Source organism: Hakea prostrata, chromosome 7 (assembly GCF_041222555.1).
Source record: "Hakea prostrata isolate BN-2017 chromosome 7, UWA_Hpros_2, whole genome shotgun sequence".
Lineage (NCBI taxonomy): Eukaryota > Viridiplantae > Streptophyta > Magnoliopsida > Proteales > Proteaceae > Hakea > Hakea prostrata.
This window is the reverse complement of record NC_142606.1, coordinates 18,441,604-18,460,250: the sequence shown is the minus strand read 5'-3', so window position 1 is coordinate 18,460,250 and position 18,647 is coordinate 18,441,604. Positions and strand designations below refer to the sequence as shown.

The following is an 18,647-nucleotide window of genomic DNA, read 5'->3' as shown; positions in this document are numbered from 1 at the left end:
TTCTGATGTTTTTCATACACATAAATAGAGGTGAATCCCACATGAGATCTAGTGAAGTATCATTTTTAATATTTTCAGTATTCAAAGGTGGCCCCACCCCCTATTTGTGTGATTAAAAATCGTTAAAAAAATCCAGAATCCAGTCTCCTATAAGATACATGGCATTTTCAAGATCTAAAGACATTAGATATTTCAAAAAATTGTCCACTTGGGAATCTTAGATGTAATCTGAGAATTGCAAGGAAATTGCCCAATTTATGTTTTTTCGACAAAGAGACATGATCATCAGATCATGCATAGAGTCTTCATCGGTATTTATTTTACCATTCGAATAAAAAAAAATGGTTTAGAATGTTTTGGATTAAAAAAATAGCCAACATGTTACGTAATGATTAAAAATATTTCACTTTAATATTGATTTGATCCTATTTTTTTGGTTTATTCATTTCTAATTCGTGGGAATAGACTGAATTTCTTTATTAGAGCCTTGACCAGATGTGATAACTTTATAAAAGATGGGCTAGGGTTTAGACCAACTAACACTAAGTCACTAACCTTCAGGATAAAGGTCCTAAAGATGCCAATTGATTAAAACTAAAAATACAAACAAACAAAAAGTACCATGTTTATGTACATTACCATTTCTTAGGGATCATAAAATGTTGTTGAAACAAATTTTATTTTCCCTTTCTTCTTAAAAACTGAGGTTGATCTAATTTAGCTTATGCATACTTTACCTTTGTATTTAGAAGAGTAGTCGTGTCTTCGGCTTAAGTCCATTGTTCTTTGTATTTGCCAATGATGGGTTAGTCAAGTGGTTAAAGACCCGCCCTCCTACAGGGATGTCTTAGGTTCGCATCTACTCGGCGGCGTATATTAGTAATTTAATTCCCACCCCATAGTAACAAGTTACCTTAAAAAAAAAAAAAAATCTGTTTTGCAAAAAACTAAACATAGACAAGCATGAGCTAGTATCTAACATCAAAAAAAGGTAAAGTACCAATATTTCACACATGAGACAATGAATTTGCTACTCATTATCATTATTGTTAAAAGATTTCGACAATTGGAGCTCAAGTACTAATATTTCACATATGAAAGAGGGTTTCGTGGAAAATTTCAAATTGGGAGGGGCACAAGATACCATGGTTAGACTTCAATATTTGTATCAACACATGAAAACAGAGTTGGGATATAATCTATCAGTCAGGGTTGAGGTATATGATCCCTTCAGTGCCATTTTCAATGTATAATAAAAAAACGTGAAAGAATATAATTAAGCACATAACTTTATTTGTCAAGACTGAAGAAGTAGACTCATGGGAACACACATAGAAACTTTGAATGAGATTCATTAGTTCATGAGGTGCTTGTGTACCTAGATGTAGAATTTATGCAATGGAAATTTTTTTTTTCCTAGGTACACATTTAGAGTCCAAATCACCTCTCTCGACGCTTTTTCATTATACATTTTATGTGAGACTCATGTAAAATCTACAAGGTTTAAAGTATCCCATGATACGATGCGATATTGCCAATACATATCCATATTGGACACAATCGATACGATATATCTTGACACATATCTCCATTGAAATGCACTAAAATACATTGACCAATACGATACAATGCTCGATACGGGACGATATGTCTCTTAAAATCACCAGACCGATATAATACTCGATACCGATACTTTAAACCTTGAAATCTACAGTAGATCTCACCCTTGAATTATTTGATTTAGTTTTAAATGTAAGCTGCACATAAAATGTGTAGTGAGAAAGTGTCGAGGGAGCATTATGATTGAGACGTATACATTTTTTTCTGGTACGTAGAATCCAGGGTCATAAGTTTGGAAGAGAAAAGAATTAAACTGCAAGTTTGTATTACATTCTTTTGACAGGGAATACAATGTGCCCCATTACCGGATGTTAGACTTTAGAGGTGAGATTGATTGGGCAAATCAAATCATTTCCATTAATTTTTAATAGTTATCTAGTGGACCTACTCCTATTTATATAGTTAAAATCCATCAGGAGGATCTCAGGGGAGTTGATCCGAAGTTAAAACTTTTGTGACATGCACGCACGAAATCAATAGTTGCAAAGGTATTTATGCTGATACGTACAAGTTACGAAAATTGAATGTTCATATTAGTAGTACACACTACACACCTGCTGGGTTTGCCAGGTTTGGAAAACTATTAATTGCATGGATGGTGAGTATCGTCTGAATTTCTTGAACTGGGAACCCTGGTTACACGTTTTAAAACCTAACTCCTTCCTCCGAATTTTCACTAAATCTGGAAAACCAAAACCATTCAACACCTTCTGCCTTCACATCAAGAACAGAAAAACAGAAAAACAGAAGGAAAAAAAAAAAAACGATTAGGATCCAGCCCATCTTCTTATAAAGAGCTTTCCCCGTGAAGATCTGAACAGGGAGAACCATCTTTCTCTTTCCTCGTCTCAATTCTTCCTTCCTTGATTCAGTTACTAACGCAGAGAGTGAAAACCACTCGGTGCTTTGGTAATGGTAGGCTTCTAAAACTCTCTCTCTCTCTCACCTTTTTCCCACTTCAAATCATTTCTAACATCTAACATAACACAGAAGAACAACTTCTCAGATCTATTAATATCATTATTTTTCCTGTCAAACTTTCCTGCATGCTTTTGTAACTTTGATAACTTGTTGAAAATTGTATCAGCTAGCTAGATTAGCTAGTTCTAAATGAAACACAGGACCTTAATTTGGTGGATTTTTTGTGTGGGTGAACTCAAAAATGATTGAATTAAACTGGAAATATGAGCTAGAGAACGATATATAAATCATCTATGCGTTTGTAGAGGGGTTTGCTTACAGTAGTAGTTCAATCTTTCTTTTCTGGCAAAGCAGGAACTTGGGAGGAACGATGAGAAGGATGAGAACTTTGATTGGAGAGGTAGAAGGGTCCAATCTACAGGGCTCGGTGGCGTTAAAGCTGCTATTTTCATTTGCGGTAATATTCCATCTTTCATTTCTTTTTAATTTTATATTATGCATATATTAATTTATATGGGCAACTGGAAATCTCTCTCTCTCTCTAGAGTGAAAAGTGAGGGTTTCAGGAAAACTGGGAATTCAAATGGGTCCATGCCAATTCCGATCCGAATTGCACAGCATTGGTTAAAATCGTTCTTTTTAAGATGCAAATCGGTGGGAATGAGAGAATCACTCACAACCCATTCCGAGTTAAATAGGCCAATTTACAGGTCTGATTCCCTATTCTTAAAACTGTGATTAACCAACCCTGTGGTTTAGTTAATTACTAGACTAGGTCTGAGTCAGTCCGAGTTTTAATGAATCATCAGTGGTGTGGAGATTTTTTCCACCCAAAATGCTCGTGCTCCCATTCTTTCACACTCACATGACAGATATGGGTAAGCCTTGTGTCAGGCCTTTCGTAAGTGTGGGGTATGGGGCAAGGGCAGTTTTGGTGGAGAGGATCAAATCCAATTGCCTGTCATCCCATCTCCCAACCCTCACACATGGGCCTGTTCGTGACTAAAAACATACTTATATTGGATTAACTATGAGAGAGGAGGAATTGAGGGGACAGCCTGACTCCTCCGTGGTAACCCTAGAAACCCCAAACCCTAAACTTATAACAATACTCTAAGGGCTTGTTTGAATACATCAATCTTCAAATATTTAGAGATTTCAAATCTATGGAGTCATAATTCATAAAATTAACTGTTTGGTTGTGGAATGAAATCTGTGGATTCATCCTAAAAACAATTTGGTAGACGTGAGTTTTCTGAATGCGCAATTGTTTAGTACTTTTATAGATGGGGTGAAATCTTTGGATCTTATCCCAAACTCATAAATCTACAAATTCACTTTTTTTGTGTTAAAAGATGAATCTCTAGATTTCATGAATCTAAATATTTTTACAATCAAATGGGTATAAATCTAACATTCATGAATCTAGAGATTTGAAATCTATGGATTCATATTACCAAATAGGCCCTAAATGTATTTCTCAATAAGTCATTAAAATAAATAACATAACAGCATTTTTTTTGAAAAGTATTTCATATGGAGTTTATAAATGCCATTTAACTCTTGAACTTTATTTGATTGAGTAGAAATCAGAGCTAGTTTCTATTTCAATTCTCTTCTCATAATCTGCTATCATCTCTATGATTATATGCAGTTGTGGAGGTATTGGAAAATATGGTTTTCCTATCAAATGCATCCAACTTCGTTTCATATTTCACGTCTTCGATGCATTATCCGATCGCTGAAGCTGCAAACATGGTCACAAATTTTATGGGCACCTCCTTCCTACTCACAATCTTTGGTGGTTTCATCTCAGATTCCTTCCTTCCAAGGTTTTGGACCTTCATCCTCTTTGGCATAATAGAGCTCCTGGTAAGTATAGTAGTTCATGTACTCATATCTAATGTGAGATTATTATTGTTGATGTATTTGAGTTATACACAATTTATGTTATGGATATCAAAGTGGTTATGATCCGAGATTATAATGGAAGTTATAAAAATGTCCAATTAGGTCTATAAATGCTAGCTAGAAACAAGATCTTGGCATTACAAACAAGATATTGAGAGTGTAATGTTTAAGAAATACTTGTGCTTAAACCTTAACCCTAACAATTATTTCTAACTTTATTGGTTGACACAGGGAATATCCATGCTTGCAATCCAAGCTAATTACACAAGGTTCCAACCGGCCATGGGAAGAAGGCCATCCACATCCGAAGCAGCTCTGCTATTCGGAGGGCTCTATGCAATGGCCACTGGAGTGGGTGGGGTGAAGTCTTCATTGCCTGCTTACGGAGCTGACCAATTTGATCATAGCAACAAGAGGCTCATGAATTCCTTCTTCAACTGGTATTTCTTTGCCTTAGCTACAGGTGGGATTCTTGCATCTACTATTATGGTTTGGGTTGAAGATAATGAAGGGTGGAAATGGAGTTTTAAGATTGGGATCATCCTATTCACCATCGCACTCTGCGTTTTTGCTGGTGGACTCCCATTTTACAAACATGCTCGTCCAAGGGGGAGTTCATTAAGCAGGGTTTTTAAGGTGGACTTCTTCACTAATTAATAATCTCTTTTGCCCTGATTTTCTCAAGTGATCTCTGAGGATTCATTATTTTTTTTCTTCATTTTGCATAGGTTTTTGTGGCTACAGCGCGGAACTGGAAAGCACAACCCCGAGAGACGATTACTGAAATTGGCAACACTGAGAGATCTAAAAACAAGTTCAGGCAAGCCTTCTCTTATTCTCTTTGCGACATGACTTGCAATTTAACTTTGACAAACGAAATAACATTTGAAGCTTTGATATATGGGCACTAGCTTTGTAGCTTTCGATCTGTGCATTGGTCAAGTGTCTAACATTTGCAGTTTGTATGTCACTAGTATTGAAGGTTGATTTACACCCAAGTCTTTACTGTGGAAGTGCAGGTGTTTAGATAAAGCCATAGCGGATGATGCTATAACTCCATACCAGATTGAAGAGACCAAGACATTCCTGGGCCTCCTTCCAATCTTTGGAAGTACAATCATGATGAATTGCTGCTTGGCTCAGCTTCAAACCTTCACTGTGCAGCAAGGGATTCTCATGGACAAAAAACTGTTTGGTAACTTCGAGATACCGACGCCATCTCTAGTGGTGCCTCCATTGATAATCATGCTCTCCACCATCCCTATCTTAGAGCGTTTCGCAGGGAAGTTAGCTAAGAAGTACCCAGATCAGAAAAAGAGCCCACTTGCACCTCTGCGAAGAATCGGTCTTGGGCTTATTTTGGCATCGGTAGCAATGGCCATAGCTGTTATAGTTGAAGCTAAGAGACGTTCAGCAGCTGTGGATGATAACGTTACGCTCAAGGTCTACTGGCTTTTGTTTCAGTTCCTTTTACTTGCTTTCGCTGACTTCCTCACTCTTGGTGGGATGTTAGAGTTCTTCTATTCCGAGGCACCTGAAAGTATGAGAAGCATGTGTACTGCATTGGCCTGGTGCTCCACCTCCATGGGTTACTTCCTGAGTTCTGTGCTCGTCACAATTGTCAACGCGGTGACGAAATCTTTCGGCCAAGAGATTCTGGGAGGGGCTGGTTTGAATCACAGCCGTTTGGACGAGTTCTTTGCCTTCCTCTGTGTGCTGAATTTTCTCAATTTTCTCAACTATTTGTACTGGGCCAAACGGTTCTGAGGTTTTCGTAGCTGAAAAAAATAGTTAGATATATTCTAGTATCGTAGTGTTGTTTACTCTTTTTTCTTTTCTTTTATTTATTTATTCTTTTTGTAAGAAATATTGTAGTATTTTGATGATCATGTAATTAAGAAATAAGTTTATAGTTTAATAAAAAATTCCAAAAAATCGCTTCTGATCATGGTTCGAAGTGTTGGCAATATATCGTCATGTCGGAGTGGGGCTACATGACACCTCACTCCGAAAAAAGGTTGACAATAAGTCGATGATATGTCGTCGATATATTACCAATGTCGTCGATATGTTGTTTCTCTCTCATGTTTCTTGCATTTTAACCCTATTTTGCTCCGATCTTTTACGTTTACGAGTACATCTTGCTTTGTTATCGCCGATTATTATATTGTTTGTGTCACTCAAACGGGATTTCATACAAATCCGCAAGTTTTTTAGACTTTCAGTTTCACCCGCATACAAGTGTACATGTGTCGATTAAGAACAATAGTTTAGGTGATGTTTTTAGTCAAAATAACGCTCTTAGTATGTTTATTGACCTCAAATTGGACTATTGAACAAAATTTGGACTAGAAGGACTTCAAATACCCTTCGAAAATGGGGGTCAATTTTTCATCGACACCCCTCCAAATGTCGCAAAACATATCGCGATATGTCGTCGTGTTAGTGGTGTCGCCAGCCACCGACATGGCAAGACAGAGCGACTTTTAAACATTGCTTCTGACCATGAATCAACTTTTCCTGAAACACATGGTGATATTCGGGATTGCAAATTTTCTCAGAATCGACCAATATATCGGCAAAATCTCTATTTTTTAAAGATATTTTAGCCATTTCTCAGAATTTTTAGGCAATTTATCTCGCGATTGTATAGCGGAATCTTCAGGGTCAATGGACAATCTAACCAATTCTATCCCAATAATTCACGACTCAAAAGGAAATGTACCAAATGCAGTTAGGGAGGAAAACCTACATAGAATAATTTCTAAAAATAATTTAAAATTAGGAAGACATTTTGTAACACAATCTTCAAGATTAATGAATAATCTTATCAATTATATCCTAATGATTTAGGCCTCACAAGGCAAGAGTATAGTACGAAGAAGTCATTTGGAAGATCTTGAAGAAGTCTTTGATACGTTGAGAAAATATTAGATGAGATTGAATCCAGAGAAGTGTGCGTTTGGTGTTTCTTCCGGGAAATTCCTTGGATTTATGGTATCTCAAAGGGGGATTGAGGCCAACCCGAAAAAAACAAAGCCTTGATTGAGATGGAATCACCAAAGACGGTTCGCGATATTCAATGCCTAACCGGAATAGTAGCCACATTGAATAGATTCATTTCAAGATTGGGTGAAAAATGTTTGCCCTTCTTCAAGGCTCTCAAGGACCTCGGGAAGGCTAAAGACACATTATGGACCGAAAAGTGTCAGCAAGCATTTGAGAAGCTGAAGGAGAAGCTCGAGTCACCACCTGTCTTAGCCCGACCTACAATGGGAGAGCAACTATTCACGTACTTAGCCATTTTTTTCGGCAGCAGTAAGCGCAATATTAGTAAAGGAAGAAGGTATTTCACAAAACCCCATCTATTTCATAAGCCATGTTCTTGTGGATGCCTAGACGCGATATCTGGATGTGGACAAACAAGCTTTAGCTCTTGTAACCGTATCTCGAAAACTCAGACCATATTTCCAAGCACATCCAATTGTAGTCTTGACCAACTTTCCATTAAAGAAGATCCTACAAAAACCAGACTTAGCGGGAAGGATGGTAACATGGGCTATTGAGTTGAGCGAATGCCAAATCGAGTTTAGAACTCGTCCAGCTATCAAAAGGCAAGTATTAGCCGATTTTGTTCTTGAGAGTAACATATCCAATTCGGGAGAAGAAGAGCAACTCGGTCGGGAAATATGGATCTTGTATGTGGACGGCTCGAGTAACTCTTTGGGGAGTGGAGCAGGGCTAATGTTAATTAGCCCGGGCGGGTTCACAATCCATTACGCTCTAAGATTTAACTTCAGAGCTTCCAACAATGAGGCTGAGTACGAAGCCCTTCTAGCAGGTCTATGACTTGATGGTTTGAAGTCTGTTCCTTACCCAAAAAGAATTTCACACCAAACTGCACAAAGGCATTGGAGGAAATCCTCACCCGAAAAATGATAACACTAATTAGGGAATAGGAACTGCATGAAGGCAGACTACCCGTCATAAACTATTGTCCTCTATTACGAAGAAAAAAAAATTGCTATCCAACAGTCCAAATTGTCTCCATCATTTTCCCCAAATTGCACATCTGAGAAGGAAAAGTAGACCCATCAAAGATCATAATTACATCTCCCCCGAAGCTGGTTGTAGATGAGAGTGCCCTCCCATCAGTTCCTATAACCATCACTAAACATGGAGAGTCATTTTCCATGGGGTGAAGGGAAGTTTCAACGAATTATATATTATCTCTCCCTGAAAAAAATCAAAATCTTCCATCTAAAAACGGTAACCTCTGAAGGATAAATCTAGAGATGACACCTTTTGATTTTGTGTTGTTTTAATGTGAAAGATTGCTCAATGGAGGGTTATATATCATTATTTAAAGTCACCACTGTAATGCAACTTCCCTGAAATGACAGAATTTTTTTCACCTCAACAAAAATATTATACCAGTTACCAGAACAACAAAAAAGCAAACACAATTTTGATAAGTCCTAAAGAAAATACAAAATGTTACTTTGTATCCATAAACATATTCAATACCCTCAATGTACTTTGTATCCATAAACATATTCAACACCCACATAACAGAGTTCAGAAACTAGAGTATTTACAAGAAACTCTTATTCACAAACATCATAAACATGTGTTATAGTCATTGATATTTCTGGCCCAGCCGGATGGGATCAGGCCCGGTCCTGGGCGGCCAGGGGCGTCTGGCCCATTTATCCTCACCAGGAGGTCTTGGTAACAGGTGGCCCGCGTGATCAGCCAAAATATCCAAATAGGATCAACACCTGACACGGCCTGGGATCTCCTCGAGCCCAGAGACGACAGGATGTTTGATGGCCGTTACTCGCCAAAGGGTAGGGGCGGCTGAAGGGACCCTTGTCTCACTCTGCAGCCAGGAACTCTACGTAAGAGGTAAATTTCGGTTTATAAGGGGAAGAGAGGCAAAAGGCAAGGTAAGCTCTAGACACTCCAGCCACCATTTCTTTTAGCTTTTTAACCCTTCAAGAGGATGATCTTCATCATCTCTTGGGGGTCTTCACTCCTCAATGGAGTCTTCTATTTGCTGGCCTAGATTAACTCGATCGTCGGAGATGGCTTCCCGTCTTTCAGAGGCGGCCCACTTTCACCTTGTTTTGGTCTCAGGAGCTGGAACAGGATTTGGAGCGAACCATGTTGTTAAGATAACATTTCTTGCACCAACAACATGGATTATCAATGAGAGAAACCACCAACCACCAACCCCCACCCCAACCAACTACTCTCTGTTCTTTATAATTTCCAGATGAATGATGTATCATCACTCAACCACAAGATAAAAAAGATAATATTGAAACTCCTGACAGCGGAAAATGTTCATATTTCTGCATCATCGAAACTACGAAAATCACAAATTGAGAAAAATTTGGAGAAGACATTCTATGGCATTCAGCCTCTACATCATAAGAGCCAAACAAATTACAAACCGTTAAGAGTATACAACAATGATCAAATAAATTCCAGAGCGCAATAAATAGATCAAAATTGTCAATGAACAAACTCACTTATGAACAACAATAACAATTCAAAACACATACATTCGGAATTTTTCAAGAGATGAAGAAAATATATTGAGGACTTCCAAGATTAGGGTTTCCGCCCCAGATCATGTTGAGGTAGTACGTCATAATCAAACGAAATTCTGTTAAATATAGTGAATTTGACTATATATCGCTGAAAAATTGTCACATTGAACCATGATCAAAACTTACTTATGACTCGTGAGTCTTTGTCTGTCTGGATCACCTCTCCGTCCCGTCGAACAAGAACAATGTGCTATTCTGATGTTTTTCATACACATAAATAGAGGTGAATCCCACATGAGATCTAGTGAAGTATCATTTTTATATTTTCAGTATTCGAAGGTGGCCCCACCCCCTATTTGTGTGATTAAAAATCGTTAAAAAAATCCAGAATCCAGTCTCCTATAAGATACATGGCATTTTCAAGATTTAAAGACATTAGATATTTCAAAAAATTGTCCACTTGGGAATCTTAGATGTAATCTGAGAATTGCAAGGAAATTGCCCAATTTATGTTTTTTCGACAAAGAGACATGATCATCAGATCATGCATAGAGTCTTCATCCGTATTTATTTTACATTTCGACTAAAAAAAATGGTTTAGAATGTTTTGGATTAAAAAAATAGCCAACATGTTACGTAATGATTAAAATTATTTCACTTTAATATTGATTTGATCCCATTTTTTTGGTTTATTCATTTCTAATTCGTGGGAATAGACTGAATTTCTTTATTAGAGCCTTGACTAGATGTGATAACTTTATAAAAGATGGGCTAGGGTTTAGACCAACTAACACTAAGTCACTAACCTTCGGGATAAAGTTCCTAAAGATGCCAATTGATTAAAACTAAAAATACAAACAAACAAACAAAAATTACCATGTTTATGTACATTACCATTTCTTAGGGATCATAAAATGTTGTTGAAACAAATTTTGTTTTCCCTTTCTTCTTAAAAACTGAGGTTGATCTAATTTAGCTTATGCATACTTTACCTTTGTATTTAGAAGAGTAGTCGTGTCTTCGGCTTAAGTCCATTGTTCTTTGTATTTGCCAATGATGGGTTAGTCAAGTGGTTAAAGACCCGCCCTCCTACAGGGAGGTCCTGGGTTCGCACCCACTCGGCGGCGTATATTAGTAATTTTAATTCCCACCCCATAGTAACAAGTTACCTTTAAAAAAAAAAAAAAAAAAAAAAAAAAAAAAAATCTGTTTTGTAGAAAACTAAACATGGACAAGCAAGAGCTAGTATCTAACATCAAAAAAAGGTAAAGTACCAATATTTCACACATGAGACAATGAATTTGCTACTCATTATCATTATTGTTAAAAGATTTCGACAATTGGAGCTCAAGTACTAATATTTCACATATGAAAGAGGGTTTCGTGGAAAATTTCAAATTGGGAGGGGCACAAGATACCATGGTTAGACTTCAATATTTGTATCAACACATGGAAAACAGAGTTGGGATAATCTATCAGTCAGGGTTGAGGTATATGATCCCTTCAGGGCCATTTTCAATGTATAATAAAAAAACGTGAAAGAATATAACTAAGCACATAACTTTATTTGTCAAGACTGAAAATATAGACTCATGGGAACACACATAAAAACATTGAATGAGATTCATTAGTTCATGAGGTGCTTGTGTACCAAGATGTAGAATTTATGCAATGGAATTTTTTTTTCCTGGGTACACATTTAGAGTCCAAATCACCTCTCTCGACGCTTTTTCACTATACATTTTATGTGAGACTCATGTGAAATCTACAAGGTTTAAAGTATCCCATGATACGATGCGATATTAGCCAATACATATCCATATTGGACACAATCGATACAATACATCTTGACACATATCTCCATTGAAATGCACTAAAATACATTGACTAATACGATACAATGCTCGATACGGGACGATACGTCTCTTAAAATCACCAGACCGATATAATACTCGATACCGATACTTTAAACCTTGAAATCTACAGTAGATCTCACCCTTGAATTATTTGATTTAGTTTTAAATGTAAGCTGCACATAAAATGTGTAGTGAAAAAGTATCGGGGGAGCATTATGATTAAGACGTATACATTTTTTTTTGGTACGTAGAATCCAGGGTCATAAGTTTGGAAGAGAAAAGAATTAAACTGCAAGTTTGTATCACATTCTTTGACAGGGAATACAATGTGCTCCACCAGATGTTAGACCTTAGAGGTGAGATTGATTGGGCAAATCAAATCATTTCCATTAATTTTTAATAGTTATCTAGTGGACCCACTCCTATTTATATAGTGAAAATCCATCAGGAGGATCTCAGGGGAGTTGATCCGAAGTTAAAACTTTTGTGACATGCACGCACGAAATCAATAGTTGCAAAGGTATTTATGCTGATACGTACAAGTTACGAAAATTGAATGTTCATATTAGTAGTACACACCACACACCTGCTGGGTTTGCCAGGTTTGGAAAAGTATTAATTGCATGAATGGTGAGTATCGTCTGGATTTCTTGAACTGGGAACCCTCGTTACACGTTTTAAAACCTATCTCCTTCCTCCGAATTTTCGCTAAATCTGGAAAGCCAAAACCATTCAACACCTGCTGCCTTCATATCAAGAACAGAAAAACAGAAAAAAACGATTAGGATCCAGCCCATCTTCTTATAAAGAGCTTTCCTCGTGAAGATCTGAACAGGGAGAACCATCTTTCTCTTTCCTCGTCTCAATTCTTCATTCCTTGATTCTGTTACTAACGCAGAGAGTGAAAACCACTCGGTGCTTTGGTAATGGTAGGCTTCTAAAACTCTCTCTCTCTCTCACCTTTTTCCCACTTCAAATCATTTCTAACATCTAAAATCAGAAGAACAACTTCACAGATCTATTAATATCATTATTTTTCCTGTCAAACTTTCCTGCATGTTTTTGATAACTTGTTGAAAAATCTATCAGCTAGCTACATTAGCAATTTCTAAATGTAAAACAGGACCTTAATTTGGTGGATTTTTTGTTTGGGTAAACTCAAAAATGGTTGAATTAAACTGGAAATATGAGCTAGAGAACGATATATAAATCATCTATGCGTTTGTAGAGGGGTTTGCTTACAGTAGTAGTTCAATCTTTCTTTTCTGGCAAAGCAGGAACTTGGGAGGAACGATGAGAAGGATGAGAACTTTGATTGGAGAGGTAGAAGGGTCCAATCTACAGAGCTTGGTGGCTTTAAAGCTGCTATTTTCATTTGCGGTAATATTCCACCTTTCATTTCTTTTTAATTTTATATTATGCATATATTAATTAATATGGGCAACTGGAAATCTCTCTCTCTAGAGTGAAAAGTGAGGGTTTCAGGAAAACTGGGAATTCAAATGGCTCCATGCCAATTCCGATCCGAATTGCACAGCATTGGTTAAAATCGTTCTTTTTAAGATGCAAATCGGTGGGAATGAGAGAATCACTCACAACCCATTCCGAGTTAAATAGGCCAATTTACAGGTCTGATTCCCCATTATTAAAACTGTGATTAACCAACCCTGTGGTTTAGTTAATTACTAGACTAGGTCTAAGTCAGTCTGAGTTTTATTGAATCATCAGTGGTGTGGAGATTTTTTCCACTCAAAATGCTCGTGCTTCCATTCTTCCACACTCAAATGGCAGATATGGGTAAGCCCAATGTTAGGCCTTTTGTGAGTGTGGGGGATGGGGCACGGGCAGTTTTGGTGGAGAGAATCAAATACAATTGCATGTCATCGCATCTCCCAACCCTCACACATGGGCCTGTTCGTGACTAAAAACATACTTATATTGGATTAACTATGAGAGAGGAGGAATTGGGGGGACAGCCTGACTCCTCAGTGGTAACCCTAGAAACCCCAAACCCTAAATTTATAACAATACTCTAAGGGCTTGTTTAGATACATCAATCTTCAAATATTTAGAGATTTCAAATCTATGGAGTCATAATTCATAAAATTAACTGTTTGGTTGTGGAATGAAATCTGTGGATTCATCCTAAAAACAATTTGGTAGACGTGATTTTTTTGAATGCGCAAATGTTTAGTACTTTTATAGATGGGGTGAAATCTTTGGATCTTATCCCAAACTCATAAATCTACAAATTCACGTTTTTTGTGTTAAAAGATGAATCTCTAGATTTCATGAATCTAAATATTTTTACAATCAAATGGGTATAAATCTAACATTCATGAATCTAGAGATTTGAAATCTAAGGATTCATATTACCAAATAGGCCCTAAATGTATTTCTCAATAAGTCATTAAAATAAATAACATAACGGCATTTTTTTTGAGAAGTATTTCATATGGAGTTTATAAATGCCATTTAACTCTTGAACTTTATTTGATTGAGTAGAAATCAGAGCTAGTTTCTATTTCAATTCTCTTCTCATAATCTGCTATCATCTCTATGATTATATGCAGTTGTGGAGGTATTGGAAAATATGGTTTTCCTATCAAATGCATCCAACTTCGTTTCATATTTCACGTCTTCGATGCATTATCCGATCGCTGAAGCTGCAAACATGGTCACAAATTTTATGGGCACCTCCTTCCTACTCACAATCTTTGGTGGTTTCATCTCAGATTCCTTCCTTCCAAGGTTTTGGACCTTCATCCTCTTTGGCATAATAGAGCTCCTGGTAAGTATAGTAGTTCATGTACTCATATCTGATGTGAGATTATTATTGTTGATTTATTTGAGTTATACACAATTTATGTTATGGACATCAAAGTGGTTATGATCTGAGATTATAATGGAAGCTATAAAAATGTCCAATTAGGTCTATAAATGCTAGCTAGAAACAAGATCTTGGTATTACAAACTAGATATTGAGAGTGTAATGTTTAAGTAAAACTTGTGCTTAAACCATAACCCTAACAATTATTTCTAACTTTATTGGTTGACACAGGGAATATCCATGCTTGCAATCCAAGCTAATTACACAAGGTTCCAACCGGCCATGGGAAGAAGGCCATCCACATCCGAAGCTGCTCTGCTATTCGGTGGGCTCTATGCAATGGCCACTGGAGTGGGTGGGGTGAAGTCTTCATTGCCTGCTTACGGAGCTGACCAACTTGATCATAGCAACAAGAGGCTCATGAATTCCTTCTTCAACTGGTACTTCTTTGCCTTAGCTACAGGTGGGATTCTAGCATCTACTATTATGGTTTGGGTTGAAGATAATGAAGGGTGGAAATGGAGTTTTAAGATTGGGATCATCCTCTTCATCATCGCACTCTGCGTTTTTGCTGGTGGACTCCCATTTTACAAACATGCTCGTCCAAGGGGGAGTTCATTAAGCAGGGTTTTTAAGGTGGACTTCTTCACTAATTAATAATCTCTTTTGCCCTGATTTTCTCAAGTGATCTCTAAGGATTCATTATTTTTTTTCTTCATTTTGCATAGGTTTTTGTGGCTACAGCATGGAACTGGAAAGCACAACCCCGAGAGACAATTACTGAAACTGGCAACACTGAGAGATCTAAAAACAAGTTCAGGCAAGCCTTCTCTCTTATTCTCTTTGCGACATGAATTGCAATTTAACTTTGACAAACAAAATGACATTTGAAGCTTTGATATATGGGCACTAGCTTTGTAGCTTTCGATCTGTGCATTGGTCAAGTGTCTAACATTTGCCGTTTGTATGTCACTAGTATTGAAGGTTGATTTACACCCAAGTCTTTACTGTGGAAGTGCAGGTGTTTAGATAAAGCCATAGCGGATGATGCTATAACTCCATACCAGATTGAAGAGACCAAGACATTCCTGGGCCTCCTTCCGATCTTCGGAAGTACAATCATGATGAATTGCTGCTTGGCTCAGCTTCAAACCTTCACTGTGCAGCAAGGGATTCTCATGGACAAAAAATTGTTTGGTAACTTCGAGATACCGACGCCATCTCTAGTGGTGCCTCCATTGATAATCATGCTCTCCACCATCCCTATCTTAGAGCGTTTCGCAGGGAAGTTAGCTAAGAAGTACCCAGATCAGAAAAAGAGCCCACTTGCACCTCTGCGAAGAATCGGTCTTGGGCTTATTTTGGCATCGGTAGCAATGGCCATAGCTGCTATAGTTGAAGCTAAGAGACGTTCAGCATCTGTGGATGATAACGTTACGCTCAAGGTCTACTGGCTTTTGTTTCAGTTCCTTTTACTTGCTTTCGCTGACTTCCTCACTCTTGGTGGGATGTTAGAGTTCTTCTATTCCGAGGCACCTGAAAGCATGAGAAGCATGTGTACTGCATTAGCCTGGTGCTCCACCTCCATGGGTTACTTCCTGAGTTCTGTGCTCGTCACAATCGTCAACGCGGTGACGAAATCTTTCGGCAAAGAGATTCTGGGAGGGGCTGGTTTGAATCACAACCGTTTGGATGAGTTCTTTGCCTTCCTCTGTGTGCTGAATTTTCTCAATTTTCTCAACTATTTGTACTGGGCCAAACGGTTCTGAGGTTTTCGTAGCTGAAAAAAGTAGTTAGATATATTCTAGTATCGTAGTGTTGTTTACTCTTTTTTCTTTTATTTTATTTATTTATTCTTTTTGTAAGAAATATTGTAGTATTTTGATGATCATGTAATTAAGAAATAAGTTTATAGTTTAATAAAAAAATTCCAAAAAATCGCTTCTGATCATGGTTCAAAGTGTTGGCAATATAGCGTCATGTCGGAGTGGGGCTACATGACACCTCACTCCGAAACGAGGTTGACAATAAGTCGATGATATGTCGTCGATATATTACCAATGTCGTCGATATGTTGTTTCTCTCTCATGTTTCTTGCATTTTAACCCTATTTTGCTCCGATCTTTTACGTTTACGAGTACATCTTGCTTCGTTATCGCCGATTATTATATTGTTTGTGGCACTCAAACAGGATTTCATACAAATCCGCAAGTTTTTTAGACTTTCAGTTTCACCCGCTTACAACTGTACATGTGTCGACTAAGAACAATAGTTTAGGTGATGTTTTAAGTCAAATTAACGCTCTTAGTATGTTTATTGACCTCAAATTGGACTATTGAACAAAATTTGGACTAGAAGGACTTCAAATACCCTTCTAAAATGGGGGTCGATTTTTCATCGACACCCCTCCAAATGTCGCCAAACATATCGCGATATGTTGTCGTGTTGGTGGTGTCGCCAGCCACCGACATGGCAAGACAGAGCGACTTTTAAACATTGCTTCTGACCATGAAACAACTTTTCTTGAAACACATGTTGATATTCGGGATTGCAAAATTTCTCAAAATCGACCAATATATCGGCAAAATCTCTATTTTTTAAAGATATTTTAGCCATTTCTCAGAGTTTTTAGGCAATTTATCTCGCGATTGTATAGCGGAATCTTCAGGGTCAATGGACAATCTAACCATTTCTATCCAAATAATTTAAGACTCAAAAGGAAATGTACCAAATGCGGTTAGGGAGGAAAACCTACATAGAATAATTTCTAAAAATAATTTAAATTAGGAAGACATTTTGTAACAAAATCTTCAAGATTAATGAATAATCTTATCAATTATATCCTAATGATTTAGGCCTCACAAGGCAAGAGTATAGTACGAAGAAGTCATTTGGAAGATCTTGAAGAAGTCTTTGATACGTTGAGAACATATTAGATGAGATTGAATCCAGAGAAGTGTGCGTTTGGTGTTTCTTTCGGGAAATTCCTTGGATTTATGGTATCTCAAAGGGGGATTGAGGCCAACCCGAAAAAAACAAAGCCTTGATTGAGATGGAATCACAAAAGACGGTTCGCGATATTCAATGCCTAACCGGAATAGTAGCCGCATTAAATAGATTCATTTCAAGATCGGGTGAAAAATGTTTGCCCTTCTTCAAGGCTCTCATGGACCTCGGGAAGGCTAAAGACACATTATGGACCGACAAGTGTCAGCAAGCATTTGAGAAGCTGAAGGGGAAGCTCGAATCACCACCTGTCTTAGCCCGACCTTCAATGGGAGAGCAACTATTCACGTACTTAGCCATTTTTCGGCAGCAGTAAGCGCAATATTAGTAAAAGGAAGAAGGTACTTCACAAAACCCCATCTATTTCATAAGCCATGTTCTTGTGGATGCCTAGACGCGATATCTGGATGTGGACAAACAAGCTTTAACTCTTGTAACCGTATCTCGAAAACTCAGACCATATTTCCAAGCACATCCAATTGTAGTCTTGGCCAACTTTCCATTAAAGAAGATCCTACAAAAACCAGACTTAGCGGGAAGGATGGTAACATGGGCTATTGAGTTGAGCGAATACCAAATCGAGTTTAGAACTCGTCCAGCTATCAAAAGGCAAGTATTAGCCGATTTTGTTTTTGAGAGTAACATATCCAATTCGGGAGAAGAAGACCAACTCGGTCGGGAAATATGGATCTTGTATGTGGACGGCTCGAGTAACTCTTCAGGGAGTGGAGCAGGGCTAATGTTAATTAGCCCGGGCGGGTTCACAATCCATTACGCTCTAAGATTTAACTTCAGAGCTTCCAACAATGAGGCTGAGTACGAAGCCCTTCTAGCAGGTCTATGACTTGATGGTTTGAAGTCTGTTCCTTGCCCAAAAAGAATTTCTCACCAAACTGCACAAAGGCATTGGAGGAAATCCTCACCCAAAAAATGATAACACTAATT

At 37.7% G+C, this 18,647-nt stretch overlaps 2 protein-coding genes across 2 annotated transcripts; both read left to right on the top strand.

The window, feature by feature from the left end:
* Nucleotides 1–2,916: 2,916 nt before the first annotated feature.
* LOC149010273 (protein NRT1/ PTR FAMILY 4.2-like) lies at nucleotides 2,917–6,219 on the top strand. Its single transcript, XM_089160706.1, has 5 exons — nucleotides 2,917–2,998; nucleotides 4,196–4,413; nucleotides 4,684–5,088; nucleotides 5,181–5,272; nucleotides 5,472–6,219. Exons 2-5 carry the CDS (start codon nucleotides 4,216–4,218, stop codon nucleotides 6,217–6,219), a joined length of 1,443 nt encoding a protein of 480 aa, XP_089016832.1. The 5' UTR covers nucleotides 2,917–2,998; nucleotides 4,196–4,215.
* A 6,945-nt stretch (nucleotides 6,220–13,164) lies between these two features.
* Nucleotides 13,165–16,465, top strand: LOC149010272 (protein NRT1/ PTR FAMILY 4.2-like). The gene is made up of 5 exons (XM_089160689.1): nucleotides 13,165–13,246; nucleotides 14,440–14,657; nucleotides 14,928–15,332; nucleotides 15,425–15,516; nucleotides 15,718–16,465. The coding sequence occupies exons 2-5, from the start codon at nucleotides 14,460–14,462 to the stop codon at nucleotides 16,463–16,465; spliced, it is 1,443 nt and encodes a 480-aa protein (XP_089016815.1). The 5' UTR covers nucleotides 13,165–13,246; nucleotides 14,440–14,459.
* The last annotated feature ends 2,182 nt before the right edge of the window (nucleotides 16,466–18,647 follow it).

Bases quoted from the DNA above. Each gene is read 5' to 3' on its own strand.
- LOC149010273 (XM_089160706.1), top strand. From the start codon at position 4,216: ATGGTTTTCCTATCAAATGCATCCAACTTCGTTTCATATTTCACGTCT. The intron at 4,414-4,683 runs GTAAGTATAGTA...TGGTTGACACAG, and splicing joins TTGGCATAATAGAGCTCCTG to GGAATATCCATGCTTGCAAT. The intron at 5,273-5,471 runs GCAAGCCTTCTC...GTGGAAGTGCAG, and splicing joins AGATCTAAAAACAAGTTCAG to GTGTTTAGATAAAGCCATAG.
- LOC149010272 (XM_089160689.1), top strand. From the start codon at position 14,460: ATGGTTTTCCTATCAAATGCATCCAACTTCGTTTCATATTTCACGTCT. The intron at 15,333-15,424 runs GTGGACTTCTTC...CATTTTGCATAG, and splicing joins CATTAAGCAGGGTTTTTAAG to GTTTTTGTGGCTACAGCATG. The intron at 15,517-15,717 runs GCAAGCCTTCTC...GTGGAAGTGCAG, and splicing joins AGATCTAAAAACAAGTTCAG to GTGTTTAGATAAAGCCATAG.